This window comes from Gossypium hirsutum, chromosome D13 (genome assembly GCF_007990345.1).
Source record: "Gossypium hirsutum isolate 1008001.06 chromosome D13, Gossypium_hirsutum_v2.1, whole genome shotgun sequence".
Lineage (NCBI taxonomy): Eukaryota > Viridiplantae > Streptophyta > Magnoliopsida > Malvales > Malvaceae > Gossypium > Gossypium hirsutum.
Window position 1 is genome coordinate 34,917,899 of NC_053449.1, and position 23,473 is coordinate 34,941,371.

The 23,473-nt window shown below is 31.0% G+C and overlaps 1 protein-coding gene across 4 annotated transcripts; it reads left to right on the forward strand.

Moving 5' to 3' along the window:
* The first annotated feature begins 1,827 nt into the window (after positions 1-1,827).
* Positions 1,828-22,662, forward strand: LOC107918673 (uncharacterized). Of its 4 annotated transcripts, none has more exons than XM_016848258.1 (4): positions 1,901-2,148; positions 2,235-2,435; positions 2,521-2,793; positions 22,522-22,662. In XM_016848258.1, the coding sequence occupies exons 1-4, from the start codon at positions 2,143-2,145 to the stop codon at positions 22,597-22,599; spliced, it is 558 nt and encodes a 185-aa protein (XP_016703747.1). In that variant the 5' UTR covers positions 1,901-2,142; the 3' UTR covers positions 22,600-22,662. The 4 variants fall into 4 exon arrangements, with proteins under 4 accessions (XP_016703746.1, XP_016703747.1, XP_040964793.1 ...); XM_041108859.1 differs by having other exon boundaries at positions 2,524-2,793; XM_016848257.2 differs by lacking the exon at positions 22,522-22,662 and having other exon boundaries at positions 1,828-2,148; positions 2,524-2,970.
* Positions 22,663-23,473: the final 811 nt, after the last annotated feature.

Here is a 23,473-nt window from a genome sequence, read left to right on the forward strand (position 1 = left end):
TTTCATGATTGTTTTTATTTTTATAATAAAAATATTGATTTTCTTAACATTATCCTCTAAGTTTTAAAAATTATAAATCTATTTAAATTACTATTATCTCTTAAAATTAGAGTTTAGTATTTAAATTTTTTATTTTTAAAAATTATAATTTAATATTTATTATTATCATAAATTTATTAAAATTATTATTATTTCTCAGATGTTCAGGATCACATTTAAATTTCTTTTGAAATGTAAATGAAAAACTATAGAAATTATATAAAAATATTATATTTAGAAATATAGATGATAATTTTGTTTACCATTTTTTAGTAATATAGAGTACATATTTATAAAACTTTGCCCCTTGATACTCTAAATAATATTTCTCATCCATTCAAATTTTCTTATAATATCATTTTTATTTGTCTAAATTTAATTTATAAAGAAATCTAAATAAATTAAAATTATTGTAAATATAGGTTATAAATTTATTTATCTAATAAAGTTAAATTTTATATTTTTCATATTTTAATTTTATTTCTATAAAATGAATGTTTTTAATGATAATTATCTTCACAAATTCAATTAACGATAGTTATAAAAAACTAGAATTATATTTTTCGTATTTTAATTACTTTTATGATTTAAATGTTTTTAACGGTAATAATATAATAATTAGACAATTGTTGAATATGCTTTTGAATTAAAATATTATCATAAATAATATATTATAATAAGAAATTATAAATATATTAAATCAAAAAATATATAATAACCTTTATGCGTATAAATTATTATAGATAATTAAATTTTTTTAATATATTTTATTAATTATTTATTTTAATTAATACATTTTTACATTATTGATCATAAATATATTTATTACAATATTGATTATTTTAATATATTTTTATCAAGTAATATAATTCATAAAATCTATGTATTTATCATAAATAAATATATTTTATCTAATAAGAAATAATATATGATCTGTGGTGATTAATTGACGAAATTATTTATCACATATTAAATCACCATAGAACAATAATATATTACATAATATTTTTATTTATCTTTATTATAATATTAATTCAAAAATATTAAACTCGTGCATGAATTAATATATTATCATAAGTAATATACTATAATATATTATTTTATATATTTTTATAATATATCATCAATTAAAATTTTTTTAATTTTTTAATAAACCACCATTAGATTAAATCATCAAAATTATTATAAAAAAAATTTACTTATCTTAATCGATGATATAACCTAAGAATTATCTATAATATTACATTTATGTTTGTTAATCTTAATAAATAGATATTATTTTTATTTTGATAAGATTTTTATTTAAAAATTTGATGATATATCTATAATATGATTTTATTATAAAAATTAAATTTTAATCAATAATTAAAAAAGAAAAAATAGAGAAAACGCCACTTGACGAAAAAACAAGGTATGTACTTTTTTATATTTTATATATGTATATATATCATATGATATCTAGATTGACTCCAAATCTAATTTTACTAAATATATATTTTTTTATTTTGCACAAAATTTACATTAATTTATATAATAAATCATATAAAAATTAAAATTATTAATTAAATATAAAAATAATTATAAAATTTAAAATGATTATTTTAGTAAATATTTCAAGACAAATTTAGAGAAAATAGCACTTCTACCTCAATTTTTTTTTTGAAAAAAATAAAAAAAAAAAAAGAAAAAGAAAAAGAAATCACGGATTAGGGTTTGAGAAAAAGTTTAAGTTGCGTATCATATATTATAATGAGACAAAGTTGACAAACCAAGGCCCTAAACATTGACTTTTGCCCCTATTTGCCATGCCTTTTCAACCCTCTTTTAATCCTTCTAATTTATTATTTAATATATATAGAACTGTGCTTCCATGAGAGACAAGAACTGAACTCTTATCCTTTTTTCTGTAAATAATTCATTCTCTTCTTCAGTGTAATTTCTGAAACTAGAATCTGTATCTTCTTTTAACTTCCTTGAGAATCCCTATATCTTCTTTTCAGCTTTTTCATCTCACTTTCTTTAAACACAACCCTTTAAAGTCACCTAACACCTTTTCAATTTGCTCTTATTTTTATTTTAGATTCAAAATAACAGCCGACCACCATGGATGTAAGTTGTGTTTCTCTTCTTGTTTGAATCTCTTCTTTAAAGCTAAATCTAAGGTGGGATTTTTCTTGTTTTGTCTGTTTAACTAGGATTATAATTGCAAGAGAAGTGGGCAGATTCCTGCATTTGGAGACTGGGATCATGCAAATGAACTGCCCATAACTCAGTACTTTGAATCTGCTCGAGAAGCTGGTTTGATTCGTTTCAGCTTTTCAACAGAAAAACCCAAACCTTATCTTACTGATGATTTGAAAACCAAACATCCTCGTAATCATGTTCCTGTTAGAAAGGTTAGCTAGCTCTTCTTCTTCTTCTAAGAATCTTGCTGAATTTGAGATAAGAGAATGAATGGGGTTTGGTATAATATTTAATTAGCAGGTAAGTAGAGTGAGAGAAAAGAGAGAAGGCAGCGGCGGAGGAGGACCGCTCGTTACGGAGGAAAAGAAGGCAGGGAGAGTTGGTGGCGTGACTGACCCGCCAAGGAAACTCCACTATCAATATCATCATCGACATCCCCACCACCATGTGCCTAACAATATTAATGATTGCAGTAAGCAGCATGGAAGCGATGTCGTTCCTCCTAAAAGATTGCCTGTTGATGAAGATCTCTACAAAATTACCCCTGAAATCCTCCATTCTTCCAAGCCTGTAAGTGCCTTTTCCATCTCATTTTTTGTAATGTTTCAATTTTATTTATTAGTAGAAGTAACACAAGCAGATAATCCCCACAATTTAAAATCAGAGGGGTTAAATTGTACTAAATTATGAAAAGGTGTATTAATTTTAAGTATAAATAAAAAAAATATGATTTTGTTTGGACAAAAATTAAACCTAAGTGTTTATTTGAATAAATTAAAATTATAAAGTTTATGATAAAATTAAGGGTTTTTTAAACTTAAATTTTATCACGTCATTTCTTAAATATGATGCACCTAACATATTATTATATATGTATTCTCATGTCAGTTTATTATTACTCATTAAACTAAAAAGTCAGTTAGTAAATTAACAAGTGTCATTTAAATCAAGACTGAAATTTAAAAATTCGAAATGTATAGGGACTTAAAATGATCTAATTAGAGAAAATAGACTAAATATAGAACTATATACATAGTACAAGACTAATAATTAAATTTAATTAAATTTAACCAAATAAATTTAATTATTACAGTTTGTGTCAGCAATAAAATTTCAAATTTTAAAAAACATAAAGACTAAAAGTGAACAATTTAAAAAGAATAACTTTCCAAAACTACATAGACAGGATTTCACCTTTTCTTCTTTTTACTATTCTAAGGGTTCTTTTTAGGTTGAGTAAGCAAATGTTAAATGAATTCTAAGGGTTCATTTCTTATATATATCTATATTATCAATGACAAATATAAAAAATAAAATCTCTAAGGCAAATACAACTGTCATTAAAGATATCCTTTTTTCTGCCAATATATTAAGATTAAAATTCTCATAATAATTTATTTTATTTTAATTAAAATAATTTATTTTATTCTTTCATTTAATTATTTTAAATTTGTATTATTTATTAAATCACTTTCAAAATGGACGGAAAAGTTAACCTCTCTTAATTTTACTATGTAACATTCATATGGTAGTCCACATGTATACAATGTTAGCAATTAATTAATTTTTTTAAAATTTAAAAATATTTTTTATACTTTTTTAATAATTTAAATACTATTTTATAAATTTTTTAAACTTTTAAAATTTAAAAATTAATTAATTGCTGACATGTAACCCACGTCAACAAAGATTAACTTTTTCTCTCATTTTAAGTAATTTGATAAATAGTACAAATTTAAATATTTTAATAAGATAAATTAAATAAAAAATTAGAACTATATTTTTTTTATAAAGTTTAAAAGCTAAATAAAACTGACCCTTCAAAAATAATATTATAGTCAAGATTTTGGAACAAATATTTTTTACTCCAACATAAGATTCGGATCAGTGTTTTTTTTCTCAAAGAGATATATTAGTAAAATTTGGCAATAAATATTTTTCGTGCATAAAATATATGTCAAATTTTATTACCAAGGTTCTTAGGTAATATGAATTATCACACATAATAAATTCCTTTTCTTTTATTATTTTAATATTTAGTTGAGTTGATTTTATCTATCAACTAGATTTAAATTTAATTATGAAATACGAAAAAAATATATTTCTCTTATAAAATTAAAAATATTACATTTTATTTTTTATATAAAATTTTAAAAATTAAGTATATAATGAAATTTGAATTTAAAAAATCTTTATCTTCAACATTTTACTTTTATTTATATAAAATCAATTTTTATTACATATTATTTTCCGCAATCATCAATAATATTTAAAAGATATTATATATAGGGAAGCAGTCAGTAATTGTTGAAATTCAAGTTAAGTAGAAGTATTAAATACCCTATCAATTTCATTTGGCATCACATATTCAGATAATAAGAATATTTTCCAATCTGTCACCAACCTCATGAATCGGTGGTTTATTATTGTTATTATTATTATGTCACGGGTGATGATGAGGCATGGTGGGGTACAAGGATTACTTTGTCAACACGTCACTAATTCCAATGTGTGGACTTGTCCATGAGGCCACTTGGGATTTTCTTTTTCTTATCATAAAGTGTGGAATTCATTCAAAGAAAGTCGATCACTAGATTGTTTTGAGTTGAATGGCTAATAAGGTGGGACAACCAGCTATCTAGTGACCCATTTCATTTTGTAGATCTAACAACATGATTATTAGAAGATAGAAAAATCTAGGAAAAACCTTCTTTATTGAATAAACTCTCATACTAATACTATTATGCTAACCTTCCTATTTAATGCAGTGAATAACTAAAAACAATTAATAATTGTTAACTATTTTATCAGTTACCTGCAATTAATAACTACTAACAACCCTGACAGTTTCTTTTCTTATTCCATAACATTCTTCTTACTTGGGATCTCTTGTCTTCTGCTACTATCATGCACTTGATCACTATTATTGAAGGCTCGAAGCTGATTTCTAAACTTATTAAAAAATCCAGCAGACAAAGGTTTTGTAAGGATGTCAGCAACTTGGTCTTGGCTTGGAACATGACCTATTTGTAGTGTCCCTGCAGCAATCTTTTCCCTGACAAAGAACAAGTCCAATTCGACGTGTTTGAACTTTGAGTGTAAAAATGGGTTTGCTGTAACAAAAATAGCACCAGAACTATCACACCAGAGTACTAACTTGTTGGAAACATCCACACGTAGTTCATTTAGCAAAGCTCGCAACCAAATCAATTCTATAGTGGCATAAGCCAAGCTTCTGTATTCGGCTTCTGTTGTTGACCTAGAAACCACTTGTTGCTTCCTTGAGCTCCACAAAATCGAATTCCCATCAAGAAATACAGAAATCTGGTAGTTGATCTTCTATCATTAACATCAGTTCCCCAGTTTGCATCTGAATATGCTTATAAACACAACTTGGGAGCTAGAGTAAACAAAAACCCATGGTCTATGGTGTTTTGTAAATACCTTAAAATCCTTTTAACAACCTTAAAATCAAGATCAAGTGGCTTATGTATGAATTGACAAACTTTGTTCATAGCAAAAGCTATATACAACTGTGTGATTATAATATATTGTAATGCACCCATAATGCTCCTATAGAGAGACTCGTCTTCCGTTGGGCTTCTAACATGGGCTGACAAACTGCATGTTGTGACCATTGGGGTAGGTGATCCTTTAGATTTATTCATCATAATTATTTGAAGTAAATCGAGGATATACTTTCTTTGATTAAGAAAGAGACCCTTTGGAGTGTAGGTTACCTTGATTCCTAGAAAGTAGCTTAAGTTCCCCAAATCTTTGAGTGCAAATTAGGAGTTCAACAAATAAACAAACTCATCCACAAGTCGTGTGTTGTTTCTAGTGATGATGATATCGTCTACATAGACCAACACATAGATAAGACTAGTGCCAAACTGTTGAACACACAAATATGCATCGGACTTGGATACCACAAACTTGGCAGCCACTAAATATTCCTTTAACTTGCGAAACCAAGCCCTAAGGGCTTGTTTAAGACCATATAAAGCTTTCCTCAACTTGCAAACTAGTTGTTGACCATCACAATGTTTCTCAAACCCTGGTGGTTGCAGCATATAAATGTCGTCAATTAAGTCACCATTTAAAACGCATTATTTATTTCAACATGTTTAAGAGGCCACCCAAATGTAACAGCCAACGCGATGACTACCCTGATTGTTGTAGGCTTGACAATGGGGCTAAAAGTCTCCTGGAAATCGATACATGTCTGTTGAGAATAACCCTAAACTACCAATTGCCCTTTATATCAAGAAATAAACCCATCAGCATCCTTTTTCACTTTGAAAATCCACTTACACCTTACTACACATCTATCTAGAGGTATTGGAATTAAATCCTAGGTCCGATTTTGAATCAACACGTCAAATTCCTATTGAGCTACTTTTGTCCATGCTTCGCTTTGAAAAAATTCTTCAACAGTCAACGGTTCTTGGTCAACAAGCCATGTTGAAAACACTTTCGACTTGAATATCCCATTCTTCGATCCTATCTACATGGTATGTATATTTGAAGAAACTAGTTTTTCAAGAACAATATCACACTGATCATCACAGTCTCAGTTTTGACTAGACCTTCACTTTGACAATTACTGTTTTGAGTTGGACTAGAACCTTCATATGAAACCTCCCTATTCGTAGGGAAATTGGAGCCTTCACCTGGAACTGGACCAGCACCTGAATCATCATCTTGACTAGAAGATTTGAATAAGAAAGATAACCTTTTAGGAGGCAAAGAATCATTATGAGGAAATGACAAAGAACTACTAGAAGTAGCAGGAACTATTAGTGGCACACGAGACTGTATAAGACCATGAAATGATAGAAAAGTAGAACCAGAACTTGACTGTGTTGAGAGAGCCAAAGGAAAAATGGTATCATCGAATACAACAAGATGAGACACAAAAACCTTACCATCATCACCAAGAAACTTGAAACCTTTAAGATTAGAGCTAAATCCTAGAAAAATACACCTTATTGACCGAAACTACAATTTATGTTGATTGTACGGCCTTAGGTAAGGAAAACATGCACATCCAAAGACTCGAAATTGACAATAAGTTGGTTTAGCTTCATATAGCTTCCCATAAGGAGTTTATCCTTATAATGATTCAGCTGGCAACCGATTTATCAAGTGTACATCATGCATAAAGGCATGAGACTAGTAATTCAAAGGAACTGAAGCTTGAGCCATAAGTGTAAGCCCAATTCTACTACATGTTAATGTTTCCTCTCAGCTACCATATTCTATTTTAAAGTGTGAGAACAAGTAACCCGATGTTGAATGCCACTTAGAGATAGAACTATTGCAAATGAGCGATACTCACCTCCCCAATCACTTTGAAAACTTTTTATATGGCAACCAAATTGCACTTCAACATACTTTTTGAATTGAATAAAATAGCTCAAAGCTTCTAACATACTCTTGAGAAAGTATAACCACCTATACCTACTGTAAATATCAACAAAGGATAGATAATAGAACAACCTATCCGATTTCATTTGTGTTGGTCCCCACAAATCCGAGACTACCAATTCAAAAGGAAAAGAATATATTGTACTAGATGAAGAAAAAGGCAACTTGTGAGCTTTGCCTAGCTGGCATGCATTACATACTTGTGACAACTTTGCTTTATTGAAATGAATATTACAACTGCATAACATTGGAGTAAGAACTCTAGGGTAGGGATGGCCAAGACTCTTATGTCATATTTCAACATTTGGACTTCAACATTAGACACACATGTGGAAATATTCGAACCAAAAGTAGCTCCAAAAACACCTGAATGTTCACCAGCAGTTGAAGTGTCAAACTTGTAAAGCCTATTATGCATGTGGCCCACTAGTAACATGATCCCTGTCTAAATATCCTTCACAAAGTAATTGAAAAGGTGAAACTCAAAATAAACCCTATTGTCCTTAGCAAATTGGCCAACTAACATCAAATTCTTACAAATAGTTGAGACATATATTGGTAATAGGATCAGACTGACCATTTCCTATCGACACCTTACTTATACATGTATGAGGCACAACATTTGTGAGTATAGACATATCATTTGTCACATGATTTGTTGCTCTTGAGTCTGGATACCAAGCTTGATCAGGAGGAGTGTTAAAGTAACCTCAATTGCTGTTCTTAGCACATGTTTTTGAAGAGGGTTGTTTAGTGTGGGATATAGGAGCACCATAACAAGACTGCATATTAAAACATTGAAGCAATGGACCAGAACAGTTTTGAATTTTAGAACCATTTTTTATTATCGAAACATGATAGTTTATTGACATTAACTGACCCCGATCATTAAGTAATCTAGAAAAAATTTTATCAAACCTATAGTAACAAGTTTGTACCACATGGCCAACCTTATCGCACAATTGGCATTAAGGCCAAGAGCGAGTAAATCTGCCTCCACGCCCCCTGCCATGATAAGTACCTCTACTTCCTACTTTATGTTTAAACCCTTGATTGTAGTTTCTTGAATAACCACTCAAAGAATCTTACTTTGAACAATTATCACCATAATTTTTTTGTCTATTTATCAAGTTAGTCTGTATGGGCACATCGGTAACTATATCCAACTGTCTTGTTTCACAGTCGAGGAGCATATTAGTTAACATGTCAAGAGACACCTGAGTCACTGATGCAACATCCCTAACAGATTCGTACTCAATCAAGAGACATGCCAAGATTATGCTGACCTATTCTTGATTAGACACCATGCTACCTACAGTAATTAAATTGTCACACATATTCTTTATATTAAAAATATATTCTTTTATAGTAAGTTGACCCTTTTTTTATAATAAAAGGCATGACATAAGCTAGATATTTTGATGCTAGATTTCGCAACAAACCTCCTTTGAATAGTCGACCACACCTCAAAACTAGTATGAACACTAGTGAGATAAACCAAAACATCATCAATGACAGTGGATAAAGCCAGAAAGCCAAAACATTATCCTACTGTCGATGGTCCAAGAACTCAAAATTCTCAACTAATTGACCTTCTTCATTAACCAAGAATTGAGAAAGAGTATTAATTGTGCCTAGGTAATATCCTTGCAGATTATATTATTCAAGTATCAAAAGAATCTGATGCTTCCACAGGAGAAAATTATTCTCACCTAGTTTAACAATGTCATGCTAGGGAAAGTGTTGCATCTTCTTGGAGAAAACACAAGAAGTTGATCCTAACTCAGTATGCGAAAGATGTGTCTGGCCACTTATGTTTAAAGAACGACGTGGACTTTCAGACCCTGGAACCATCTCTGGAGCCATGAAAACCTTCTCAAAACTAACTTCCTTCACCAAGAAATCCTAACTCTCGTACCATATTAGAAGATAGAAAGATCTAAGAAAACCTTCTTTATTGAATAACCTTTCATGCTAATACAACTATGCTAACCTTCATATTTAATGTAGTGAATGATAACTGAAAACATTTAATAACTATTAACTATCTTATCAGTTAACTACAGCTAAAAACCCTAACTGCTAACAACCCTTACAGTTTCTTTTCTTATTCCATAAGAATGATTAAAACAAATTGACCCAATAAAGGAGGTATTCTCATGAGAAACTCAACCTTCATTTCTTTATCTTAATAGCTTTTGAACAATCGGATTCATGTTGCTTGATTTATTAAACTATAACCTAACCTAATCGCAAGGGTTTCAACCACAAGCATATTTGGGGATCAAGTTTCTGCTTTGATTCCATTAATCGTATCGCCATTACTATTCCGTGCCACTATTGCAATACTTTCCATTTTTGAGCTTATAATAAAAAGATGCATCATAGTTTGTCTTAACCACATTGGGAGGAGACCAATGTGCACCCCTTAGTGAGCCTCTTGAAGAACACTCTAGTTGTCGGTGATACCTTAATTGTATTTATCTAAATTTTACTGGGTTCTTCATTTACTCCACAAAAGAGTCCAATTAGTTCTAGGGTTCTAAATGCTCTATCATACCCGAGCAAGAAGGCTTGTACTTGGGAAAGAGCCAAAATTAGGAATTTCAATGTTAAATTTTTTACCATTATGTTACCATTGAATTGAATCTTGTACAAGTTGAGGTATAACTAATAGTTGAAGCTCTCCAAGCAACATATGTGAATGGGCAAAAAAATAAAATGTGTTTTATCGACTTTGCTTAAGGTCTACATCTAAAGCAACATTTGAAGAAGGAGTGATGTCTTTTTGTGAGATTTTCATTGGATGTAAATGTGTTATGAATTACTCGCCAAAAAAACACTTAATCTTTTGGGGGTGTTTTGAGTCTCCAAACAAAGCTCTAGGTCATACCACTCTATTGATGCTGAAAACTTAGTTTGATTGATTGATGATGATTGAGTTCACTTACAAGGATGTGATACCCTTGTTTGATATTATACCTACCATTAGAGGAGAAATGTCATACCAATTTATCATGTTGTTCTTGACCACCTATAGAGAATACGGAAATGGCTTCAACTTTATCATTGGTAAACAAAATTTAAGCAGATTCCTATTCTAGGTTCTATTATTATCCTAAATAGGTATCTAACAAGTGTCGGGCCTAGATATAGTCATTGAGTAGATGAGACTTTGAATGAAGGTATCAAGGGTACCCATTTTCCTTTCAAATAGAATGCTTTAATCATTTCCTACATTCCATCTCAACCATTTATTAAGGAAATCATGCCACATGATAAGTTGTTCTAGGCCCATGAACATGACTTTCCTCTTCTTGCCTAACTAGGGGTCAAATTTGGAAAATAAATCATCTACGTATCTTTTCCATTTTTGCCTTTACCTCTTAAATGTGCCTCCAAGCGTACTTGGCTAAGAAAGTTACATTAAAGACTTGAAAATCTCTAAATCCCATACCTCCCTTTTTTATTTTGGATAGATATCTTATCTAATAACATCCAAGTCATTGAGTTTTTTGTAAGATCTAAACTTAATCACCAGAATCAATTGAGGATAATATTCTCTTTTTTTTTTGCAAAAGGTGGAAGGAATGTTGAAACAATACATGATATAGATAAGCTTGGGAAGAATGATAGATTTGATAAAAAAAACCTCTCAACATGCTTGTGTAAGAAACTTTCCCTTTCAATTTTTTACTTTATTCACCATTTCTTTAAAAAAAAAGCAAGTGCCTGATTTTTTCTTCAACCCCAGATGGAAGGTAAACAAAGATATTTGGAATTTTCTAACATGACAGACATACCAAGATCGACAACAAATTATTTCATCGTGACATATAAAATGGGAGAGAATAAAATGGATGATTTCTAACTATTAATAGTTTGTCCAAACTTGGAATAACTCAATTACCTAGGAAATAGCTCCCACATTATTCAAGTCACTTTTGTAAAAAGTAGACAATCATCTGCAAACAAGAGTGGGAGAGTGAAGGGCATCTCAATCTAACCCGATAACCTGCAATCAACCTTGATGCTTTAACTTTATCAATATTATTCGAGAAAACATTCATAATCAAGTTGAAAATACCTAGTGATAGAGGGTCTCTCTAGAGAAGCCCTTTTCTCAAGTGTTATAGTGTTAATAAACTCCCCATTCATATGAATCACAAGAGTAGCTATTGAGATACAAGTCATCACTCTTTGTGTTAAAAAATCACAAAAGCCCATTTGTGTCGATACTTTCCTTAAGAACTCCCATGAAACTTTGATATAAATTTTCACAATATTAAGTTTAATTACCATGTTGCCTTTCCTATTCCCATTTCATCCTTTTGATAGTGTGAAACGCCTCATGTGCCATGATGATGTTGTCTTGGATGAGTCTTCTAGGGACAAAGGCATATTGGGTTAGAGATATTGTCTCAGGTAAGATTGGTTTTAGTCTTGAAACAATAATTCTTACAATGAATTCATAGATGAAATTACAACACCATATTAGTATGTGTAAAATCGAGAAAGAGGAAAAGAGGGAAAAGAGAAAGAAAACAATGGTTATTAGTAAGGTTTCTATAGTTTTGTGGCAGTCGTGAGAAATTAGAAGAAAAGAGAGAAAAGTAAAAGAAAATAAAGAGGAGAAGAGAGAATAATAGTTTGAATATATTTCAATCGATATACACACCCTAATACATAACCTAATTATACTAGTAGACATACATACAAAGAATGAAAGTCAAAGATTATACGCTCTAATTATGTGCTAGTCAGTCCCTAAAATCTCTATAGATTAAACTTAATATTACTATCAACACTCCCCCTCATGCTGGAGCATACAAGTCGTGGGCTCCTATCTTGTTATATATGTACTCAATCTAAGGCTTCCTGAAAGCATTAGTGAGAACATTCGCTAACTAATCGTTTGAATTAACAAAGCTGGTAGAAATACATCATGACTCGATCTTTTATCTCACAAAATGACAATTGATCTCTATATGTTTAGTTTTTTCATGAAACATTGAATTTGAAGCAATATGTAGTGTAGTTTGGTTATCATATAGTAACTTCATTAGGCTAATAGTTTCTTATTTCAACTCTTAAAGTAATTGTTTTAACCATATTAGCTCAAAAGTAGCTAGAACCATTTCTCGATATTCTACTTTTGTACTTGATCTCATCACAACATCCCGTTTCTTACTTTTCAATAATATTATATTACCCTTAAAGAGAACACAATATCCTAAAATGGGTCGTCTATCTAAAGGAGACCCAGCCCAGTTGGTGCTAAATATCCAATAATTCGTGTATTCCAATGATCTTCATATAATAGGCCTTATTTAGTGGCATTTTTGATGTATCGAAAAAATGTATTATTGCTTTCTAGTGATTACCACAAGGATTTTAAGGAATCGACTAACTATACTCATTGCAAAAGTGATGTCCGATTGAGTGATGGAAAGGTAATTAAGCTTTTTGACCAGTCTTTGATATTAACTAGAATCTTTTAACGACTCTCCCTAGTCTAGAACGAGTTCAACTTTAGGTCCATAGGTGTTTTCACAGGTTAATAGTCTAACATCCCTGTTTCCTACAAAATATTCAAAGCATACTTTCTTTGAGAGATAGTGATACCTATTTTTTTATTGAGCAACCTTAATACCAAGAAAGTATTTCAACTTCTCCAAGTCTTTCATTTAGAAATGATCTAAAAGGTATTGCTTGAGACATGAAATACCTTCATGTGTGGAAAAAAAATTGGTTTGAAAACGGTTTTCTTGAACAATGGAAAAATAAAATTTTGAAAATCAAGCCAACTAGTGATATTTATAGCAATAAACTTTTTTCGAAATCGTACTTGTGTTTTGGGCTAGATGGATCATTTTCATTCTCAGCTTTCTACCGAACAACCTTCTCCACTATTCTCATACCATGAATTGATTTGAGTGTGGGCTCGAACAAATTCGAATCAAACACAGAACCAGAAATTATTTTCTTTACTTTCAGTGGGAAAGTAAAATTTTCTTTCAAATAGAAACCGATAGATTTGCAATTCTTAAAAAATAGAATTTATTATAGAAAATAAATTTTCACTACTTTCTCGCAAAATAAAAATATTGAAAAACTTGAGAGACTTTTATTTCTCTGTTTTCTAATGTGTGATTTGAAGCTTACCAGTGCCATTTATTTATAGTGAGAGCTGGGAGAATCTTGGTTAAACTGGTAGAAGCATAATAATATTAATTTAATAGAAAAAAAGCCTAGCTCCCAATTATTTAGGAAAAAGGGTGGTAACCCTAGGTAAAAATACTAGGGTTTGTCATCCCATTGTATTCCATATAAAGGGAATTAAGCCTCTCTTATACTAGATCTAATTATATGTGCTTCTTGGATTTTTAACCCAACACTTTATAATTAATTCCAACATAGTACATGGTTTTTCTATTTCTAAAATTAAATATTATTTGCTAAATTAATTTCACACTTAAATAATTTTCTCAACATATACAAGATAGATGCATTTTCCGTGATTGTTGTTATGATAAAAGACTGAATTATCTTATTCACTTCACTTCATTACAAACTCTTGAATAACAACACTTAAGCACCTGAACCAAGCCCTGGGATATTGTTCCAAGCCATAAAGATATTTACATAGCCAATATACCAAACCAGACTCCCTTAAGCAGCAAAATTGAGTAGTTGCTCCATATAAACTTCTTTAGTTAAATCACCATAGAGAAATACATTCTTAATATCCAAGTAATGTAATCTCAATGATGCATTGTAGCAATAAAAATCAATAGTCGAACTGAAACATTTTTAGAAACAGGAGAAAAAGTCACCATAATCGAGACTAGGAATTTATATATACCCTTACGCAACCAAACTAGCCTTCAGTCATTCTATATTGCCATTAGAACTAGTTTTAATTGTACAAACCAAAAATAGTTTTGCCTGGTGGTAGAAGAACAAAATTCTGTTTATGATTAGCATGAAGGGTATTCATCTCATCTACTATAGCTTGTTGTCATCCAAAATTTGTCTTAGCTTCACTAACAATCCTAGGAATGGACGCATTAGACTAAGATGAGGTGAAGGCATAATATAAGGATGATAAAGGGTGATAGTTCAAAAAATCATAAATAGGATGAGGGTTGCGAAAAGAATATATGCCTTCCGGAGGGTAATAGGTTCATCTATTTGAGGCAAGATCAGAGATGGAAATAATGGTAGTTGAGGAGATGAGTCAATTGAAACATATTATTGTTTTGTACTTATAGGGGAGCTTTTAGAATGATGTATAATAGATCATCTAAAGTAAACTTAAAGGGCTTTTGAAGGGGATAAATAAGGAGAGTTTTTTCAACTTCCTTTTGATAAGAATGTGAGGGGAGAAATAAGGAGATGCTTCAAAGAATGTGACATTACTAGAACAAAGAATTTATTATTAGTAGGATCATAACATTTTAAACCTTTTTTATGTCATGAATACCCTTGAAAAGATGCATTTAATGACTTTTGGAAGGAGCTTATCTTTTCCCAAAGCATGATTATGAAAAAAGTAAGTAAACTAAAAACGCATGTAGAAAGAATATAAGAAGGTTGATATGGAAAAGCAATAGAATTATTGAGTATGCCACGTATTTTAGTCAAATTTGAAAGATAATCTCCAAGTTAAACTATTTTTATTTTATTATTATTTGACCTACGAATTTAGTCCATAAATAGGCTCTTTTACAACCTTAGAAAATACACTCATTAAAGATTAGAACTCATAACACTTTTAGAGAATTTTGTGTTTACGTTTTAAAAGTTCTTTCTTTTCGAGTTTCGAGGTTTAACTTTTTATCTCCATCTTTTATACTCTTCATTTTTTCCCTTATAATAAAATTATCTTTACTCATGGTTTTTTATCCTCTTTGGAGGGGGTTTTCAACGTTAAATTGGTGTGTTCAATTTCTCAATTTCTTCCATTATTTTTTACTTATTCATTGTCTAATCGGGTTGAACCCCAACAAATGGTATCAGAGCTAATTCAATTTCCATAGATTAGCCCATTTAGATATAGCAAAAACAAGGTTTTACATTGAGAAGTTCGATGGTGTCATAAATTTCAATCTGTGGCAAGTTCAGATGATGTCAATTCTAGTTCAAAATGGCCTGAAAAATGTCGTTATCAGGAAAAAGCCTGAGAATCTAGATAAGACAATATGGGAAAAGCTTGATGAAAATGTCCTATCTGCAATCCAATTGTGCCTCATGAGTAAGGTATTATAGGAGGTATTAATGGAGGAAATCTCATTCGCTTTGTGAAAAATGTTATAAACTCTTTATGCGACTAAGCCTTTGGCTAACCGTTTAGTGTTGAAACAATGTCTATTTACGTTTCGCATTAACGAAGGTGAACTTCTTAGAGATAACATTAGTTAATTTATTACTCTTTTGAATGATTTAAAGAATGTTGAGGTTAATATTGGTGATGAAAATCAGACTATGCTATTATTGTGCTCTTTACCCCCTTCATACAAGTCTTTCAAGGAAATCTTGATTTATGGCAGAGACAAACTCTCAATCGATGATGTGAAGGGTCATTTGTTGAGTAAAGTAAAACTCGACAATAAGTTTGGTTCGAATAGCAAGGCAGATAGGCAAGCTTCTATTTTGGTAGCATCAAAGAAGCGAGACAAAAGGTGTCACTATTGTAAGGAGTTAGGTCATGTCAAAGCAGATTGTTATAAACTACAAAATAAAAGGACTGTTGAGAGCAATGAGGAAGATGTAGTTGGTGCTAATTTGGCCGGTGAATGGGGTGATGATTTCTTGTTAGTGTCAATGAGCAAAAACTCCGAGCTTACGTCCGAGTGGATCTTAGATTCAAGATGTTCTTTTCATATGTTTCCAAACAGAGAATGATTCTCCACATATAGTTCACTTGAAGGTGGAGTTGTGCACATGGGAAACGGTTCATTCAGAAAGGTAATCGATATTGGTATTGTTAAAATTAGGATACATGATGGGACGATCAGGACACTATTAGATGCCATGTATGTACCTAATTTACAAAAGAATCTCATTTCTATAAGTACTTTAGATTCAAAAGGTTGCAAAATCAACATCGAGTCGAGCGGCATTAAGGTATCTCATAGGCCCTTCATTTTGATGAAAGGTAAAAGGATCTTTAGTTTTTATATTTTGGAAGGTTCTTTAGTGACTAGTGAAATCAGACGCCCCCTCGTCCATTACAGAGTCAAAGTCAAATCATTTGGAACGGAGGCAACTTGGTCATATGAGGGAAAAAGGTATGACCGTTTCATTGAAGAAAGTTTCTCTTTTGGATATAGGTTTCGAAAAGTTAAAGCACTGTGTTAGTGAAAATCAGACCCGAGTTAGTTTTGATTTGGCAATGCACAAGGTAAAAGCTAGAAGTCTTCTAGGTTCTAAGCACATATTCAACTTAGTTAATTCCCTACATAGTTCAAGAGTCAAGGTGGAGATTTGTTGAGTATGCCACATATTTCAGTCAAATTTGAAAGATAATCTCCCAGTTAAACTTTGTTTATTTGTTTTAGTTTAACTATGATTAGTCTAGATTATTTTATTATTATTTGACCTACAAATAGGCTCTTTTACAACCTTAAAAAATAAACCCACTAAAGATTAGAACTCATAACACTTTTGGAGAATTTTGTGTTTACGTTTTGAGGGTTCTTTATTTTTGGGTTTCGGGGTTTAGTTTTTTATCTCCATCTTTTGTAGTCTTCGTTCTTTTTCTATTATAGTAAAATCATCTTTGCCCATGGTTTTTATCCTCTTTGGAGGGGTTTTTCCATTTAATAATAAGTTAGATGGATGATTCCTTGACTGATGAATTCACGTAAAAGAATAAAAACATTATATTCACGTGCATTATCACTACGTAAAACTTCGATAGAAACACTAAATTGATTACATATTTTAGCTTAAATTTCTTGAAAATATAAAATAACTCACATCTATTTTTCATGATAAACAACCATGTGCAACAAGAATAATCACCAACAAAAGTAACAATGTAATGAAATCTCAAAGGTGAACTAACTGGACTAAGACCCCAAATGTCTGAATGAATAATGTTAAACAAAGAAGAAATTCTAGAATTTATTTTCTTTGGAAAAGAAGCATGAGTGCGTTTCCCAAGCTAACATGATTCACATTCTAAAAAAGACTTTTTTGAAAAACTAGGAACCATCTTTTAAAGTCTAGAAAAACTTGGATAACCAATAAAACTATGAAAGAGGTCAATAGAAGAAGCAAAATCAAAGGTAGTAGTAGGGCAAGAAAGGTAGTATAATCCATTTGACTCACATCCTTCACTAATCATCTTCCCTAAACTCCAATATTGCACAAAACAGAGTTAGAATCCAAAATGACTTGACAATTAAGTTGCTTAGAGTTTTCACTAATGAAAATAAAGTTATAAGGACAATCTAAAGCATATAAAACTAACATTAAAGATAAAAAGGAGATAGGATATCATTTTCTAACACCTTTAACCAATGTTTGAGATCCATTAACTAAGGTAATCGTAATGGAAGAAGCAAAGAAGAGGTAAGAGTAGAAAAAAAAAATTGTTACCATTCAAAGAAGACTAAGTTATACCAACAAAAGAATTACTCAATTAAGCAATAGAAGCAATGGTAGAAGATTGTCATTTTGAAACTTGATACTGTAAATACTATATTCATAATCTAATCCAGACAACATGAAAAATTTAACTCCCTATGTATTAGCAGTTGGAAGAGGAAGAAGTCCATATTCTTGAACTTAGGCTACAAGTGTAGTGGTTTAATTGTTGTGAAAGGGTCTCTCATGTAAAGCCCAACTAGTTTCATGTATGTGACCACTTTTTTCACAGTAAGTGCAATAAGGCTTGGGTCCTTTTCCTCTTCCTTTTTGATTATCACCTCGTAGACCAATTTTCTAAACTGCTAATACGAATGATTCTTCCTCTAATTAAACCCGATTTGAGTAGATATAAAGTAATCAAGTAGTCACCTTATTAAAAGTAGAATGGTTGGGTTGATCAGAATCTGATCTCTCACCAGAGCTAAATCTATTTACAATCCAATTCAAGAAAGCACCATAAAGAATTTATCCAGCTACTTCTCCTGGTCCACAAAGTTTTTAGTAAAAGGTATAAGAGCATTTAACTCATCCTTCAAAGATTCAACTTTACCCAAAGAACTTTTCATATATTGTTGATTTTACTGCAAATGGACAAAATTAGAAACAACTTTGTAGATCTATCGAATATCCTTAATATATAAATTATTAGCATTGGTCCAAACTTTGTAACTTATTTTAAAACGAAGTAAGTTTGGCTCGATTAAGCTACATAATTGGGCATCAAGTTTAGCCCATGTATCCTTACTCTTTTCATCAACAACATTAACATATTTTTCGAGATGATCTTGATAACCTTGATCTATAAACCACAACTCAATAGAAGCGACCCAAGAGACATAATTAGTACTACATTAGAGTTTGACAATAGTAATAGTAGGAGAATTAAAGAATGCAGAGAAAAGGGGATTAGTAGAACTTGAAAGATCCAAAAATAAAAGAGAAGGAAAATTAATTAAAAATAGAAGTTATGGTTGAAATAGTATGGGGAGAACACCGTTGGGGGTAACGGAATGGTAGCCGAAGGGTGCCACACGCGCTCTCACGTGTTAGCGTATAGGAGAGGAGTAGAAAACTTGTAGTGGCGCATGAGGGCTACTGCGTTGATTTTGGTAATGGGGTTTTAATTGAAGGGTCAACAGGGACTAGGCAACTCAATGGTAGGGGCGATCAAAGTTGTTGTCTTTGGTACCATGTAAAGTTGATAGAGAGAGATGGGTGAATAAGAATTTAGTAAATTTTTTGTAGTGGCTATTACAACTACGAAAATTTAGAAGAAAAGAGAGAAAAGTAAGGGAAATAGAGAGGAGAAAAGAAAATAAAAATTTTAATATGTTTCATCTATACTAGAGGTGATCATGGGTCGGGCTACCCGGCTAGGCCCGACAGCCCGCCCAAAAAATGAGAGGGTTCGGGTAAAAATATAGGCTCAAAATATGGGTTTGGACAAAAAAACGAGGCATGTTTAGAAAACAAGCTGGGCCTCGGGTAAAACTTTTTTGGCCCGGGCCCAGCCCGGCCCGAATTATATATTAAATATATATATTTTTTATTTTTAATCAAATATACTTTTAAAATTTTAATATGCTATTTTCTTTTTAAAATATGCTATTTTGGTGTTGTAAAATTTAATATGGGCCAGGTCAGGCTGGGCTCGGGCTTAGCAATTTTCTTTCGGGCCGGGCTTGGACAAAATTTTAAGCCCATATTTTGGGTCGGGCTGGGCCCGGGCCTAGAAAACGAGCCTAAAATTTTGTCTGGGCCCGGCCCGAACCCGACCAATAATCACCTCTAATCTATACACTCACCCTAATACAAAACTTATTTATACTAGTATACGTACATACAAAGAAGGAAAGTCAAAGATTATACAACCTAATTATGTGCTAGTCAATCCTTAAAATCTCTATATAGTAATCAAAAGATTATTATCAATAATCTGAAATCATTCACATGCTCTAGGTTAGAAACTTTTTGGATGAAAATCATATTTGTAACATTTATTCCTGTCGACATAGTTTTGTGGACAAAGAAACTCTTGATGAGAGCAATCACTTCATCTTTGATTATGTCCCAATATTTTTTTATAAAATATTATCATAAAGCCATTAGAGCATGGGGCCAAATATCGTCTAAGATGGAATAGTGCTTCTTGAATTTCTTTAGGTAACACGTCCTTTTGTAATGATTCATTCATTTCATCGAAGTCTTTCCTTTTGACATTCTTCAATATTTCATCAATTACACTATTTGGCATAGACTTGAATTTTGTAAAATGTTTTTCACATTCGTCTACTCTTCCTCCCATTCTTCTACTCTATTTCTCGTTCCCCTGTAGGCTTTTAAATTTTGAAAATAGCATTATTCCTCCTATGGTTGGCAGTAGAAGCATGAAAGAATCTTTTGTTTCTTTCACCAAAGTTAAGCCATTCACTTATTGCTTGAACAAGTAGTATGCTCTTCCCTTAGCCATAAAACATCAAGTTTTTTTAAGATCAAGGATCTTCATTTTTTATGTAGAAGTTAGAGGCTTAGACTATAGTTTATCTATGTTCTTAGTTAATCTTTCTCCTTTCTTGGGTATCTAAACTTTTTTTGCTCCATTCAATCAGCTTTTGTTTAGTTACATCCATTCTAGTGTAAAACTGATCATTGAGAAGGTCGTAAGTATGCGTCTACGTATGCTTTATAATATAGTCTATTTTAGGATCTAATGTCCATTTGTATTCAAATTTGAAACCTTTCATGTTTTTTTTGGGCTTCAAAAAGACAACAATTGGTTTATGATCAGATTTGATCATTAGTTCAGCTTTGCCAAAGACATTAGGAAACAGATCACTTCATGGGATATTAAAGAAAAATATATCAAGTTTTTTTCCTAAATGCACTCTATTGTTAGACCATGTCAGACCAACCCTACTCACAATGAGTTCCATAAGATCGCAACCTTCAGTGCATCCCTGAAAGTCTTTGCAAGAATTGAGAACAACTAGCCTCCCACATTTCTTTTTCTTTTGTTGGAATTTAACAACATTAAAATCCTCCATGTTGCACCAAGTGACATGGTAGCTTTGATTGCCAATTGATGCTAGTGTGAATATTTTTTATTATCAAATATTAGAACCTCCATTCAAATATCATTAGTCCACTACAGTGCAAGTCCTCTTAACAAACCTTCAGGGCTCACATAGAAGCCCCATAGAATTCCATTTTGTATTTGGTCCTGTCTATTTTATCTTAATTCTATTTTATTTCCTTGAGGAACACAATACTTGGTTAGTTTTTTGTTGAGGAGCTTTTTAAGAGACATTGTAGCTGTCAATTTGCCTAACCCTTGGGCATTCCATGCCAACATACTCATACAAAACAATAGCCAAAATCATACTCACAAAACAGATAAAAAAACAAATAGAGTGCTCGAACAACAAAGGAACAATCAAAAAGTAATTAAAGGTGAGGGAACTATTAAGTACTTACAGTAACATCTCAAATCATCTCATGTTTTCTTAGATATTTCAATAAACACCTTCTAAGCATGAGTATCACTTTCATCCTCTCATACAACAAACCCCAAATGATATTCCATATATGCTTAATGGAGAAAGGGGACATCATACATGAAGGACAAGTGAGCGAGGAAAAGATGCAAAATAGAAATCAAAACTGGTTGAGCTTCAACATGGGAAAGGAAAGAATGCTTAGCTAGAGTGGCATTAGGAAAATTTTGGTAGGTGGGTCTTATGCATTTAGGGCAAAGGAAAGAAATGATCGGGAACAAAACCGATTAGAGAAGTCCTACTCTAGAGAGAGAATGGAGAGTTTTTTATATGCCTTACAAGCTTTTCGACTTTGTCCGAAATGTTGACGTCTTTTTACGTAGGATGTTTTTTTAGTTATTTATTTAGAACAATAATAAAATATTTTTAATAATTTTTCAATTAACTTGTAACACCAATTGAATCGAGCATATTAAATTTGTAAAAGTAAATAAAATATTTGGATTTTTATTTTAATGATTAAGTTAAGGTTTAAATTGAATGGAAGATATTTGCCTCGATATGTAAATAATAAAAATAATATTTAAAAAATGCAATTTTAAAATAACAAAATGAAGCTATGGATGAAGTTGAGGGGTCCAATGAAAAGCATGAAATTATTTGTTGATTTTGAAAAGTGATTCTAACATGTTTATTGTTGTTGCTTAAAATGTAGAAAAAAATGCCAGGATTCTTTTCATGCTTGCTTCCAACTTGTGCAACATCAACTACTTCTGAACCTGATTTAGCTTGAAATAGAACATTTGTATTCCCAGAAATTTTATGTTTATAGTAGAAAGAGAAAATGTAGTTATAATCTTAGTGCTTTATTACTTTTTGTTTTCATCAAATATACTAGCTTCTACTTGAGGGAAATGGCTATGAAAATGGTGATTTTACCCTTTATTTAAATTACACCATTTTTGGAATTTAATTCCTGATAACCATAAAAAAATTAGGTTAAGTTATTACTGAATTTAATTCAATTAAACAAAATTAACCGATTTATTGTATTAACTAAATTTTGATATTTGAATGTGTTAGGTTATCGGTTATGTTTAATCTTCTTAGTTTTTATGCTTTTCTTATAATTTAGTATGTTCTAATTCTTTTTGTTTTCATTAAAATATGCGTAAACTATTAAAATATTTACTCAGGTTATATTTTAGTCACTTATGTTTGAAATGTTAGGTTTTAATCACTTACGTTATCGTGTTGTAACATTTTAGTCACCGAGCGTTAATTGTCGTTAATGATGTAACAGTAATCTGATGTAACACATTAGACCACCATTTCAAACAAAAAATGTTAGGTTAAATTATGCAACCAGTCCCTATATTTTTTTTCATTTTGAGCAATTTAATTCTTTCTTGTATGTTATTTTAACTTTCCTTTTTTTCCATTCTATTCTCCTTCTCCCTCTATTTTCCTCCATTCTCCATTTCTTTTAACGCAATTTTTCTATGTTTTCCATTTGTTAAAATTAGTCCCTATACTTTTATTTGTTTGAACAATTTAATTTTCTCTTTTTATTTATTTATTTTCATTTTCTTCTTCCCCTTAATTTTTCTCTCTTCTCATATTCTTCAATGCAGAAACATTATCTTTGCCCACCAAATAAACCAAGT

What these genes read in the sequence shown, in the direction of transcription:
- LOC107918673 (XM_016848256.2), top strand. An exon ending in ATCATGTTCCTGTTAGAAAG is followed by an intron (nt 2,436 to 2,520) that starts GTTAGCTAGCTC and finishes ATATTTAATTAG; the next exon opens with CAGGTAAGTAGAGTGAGAGA.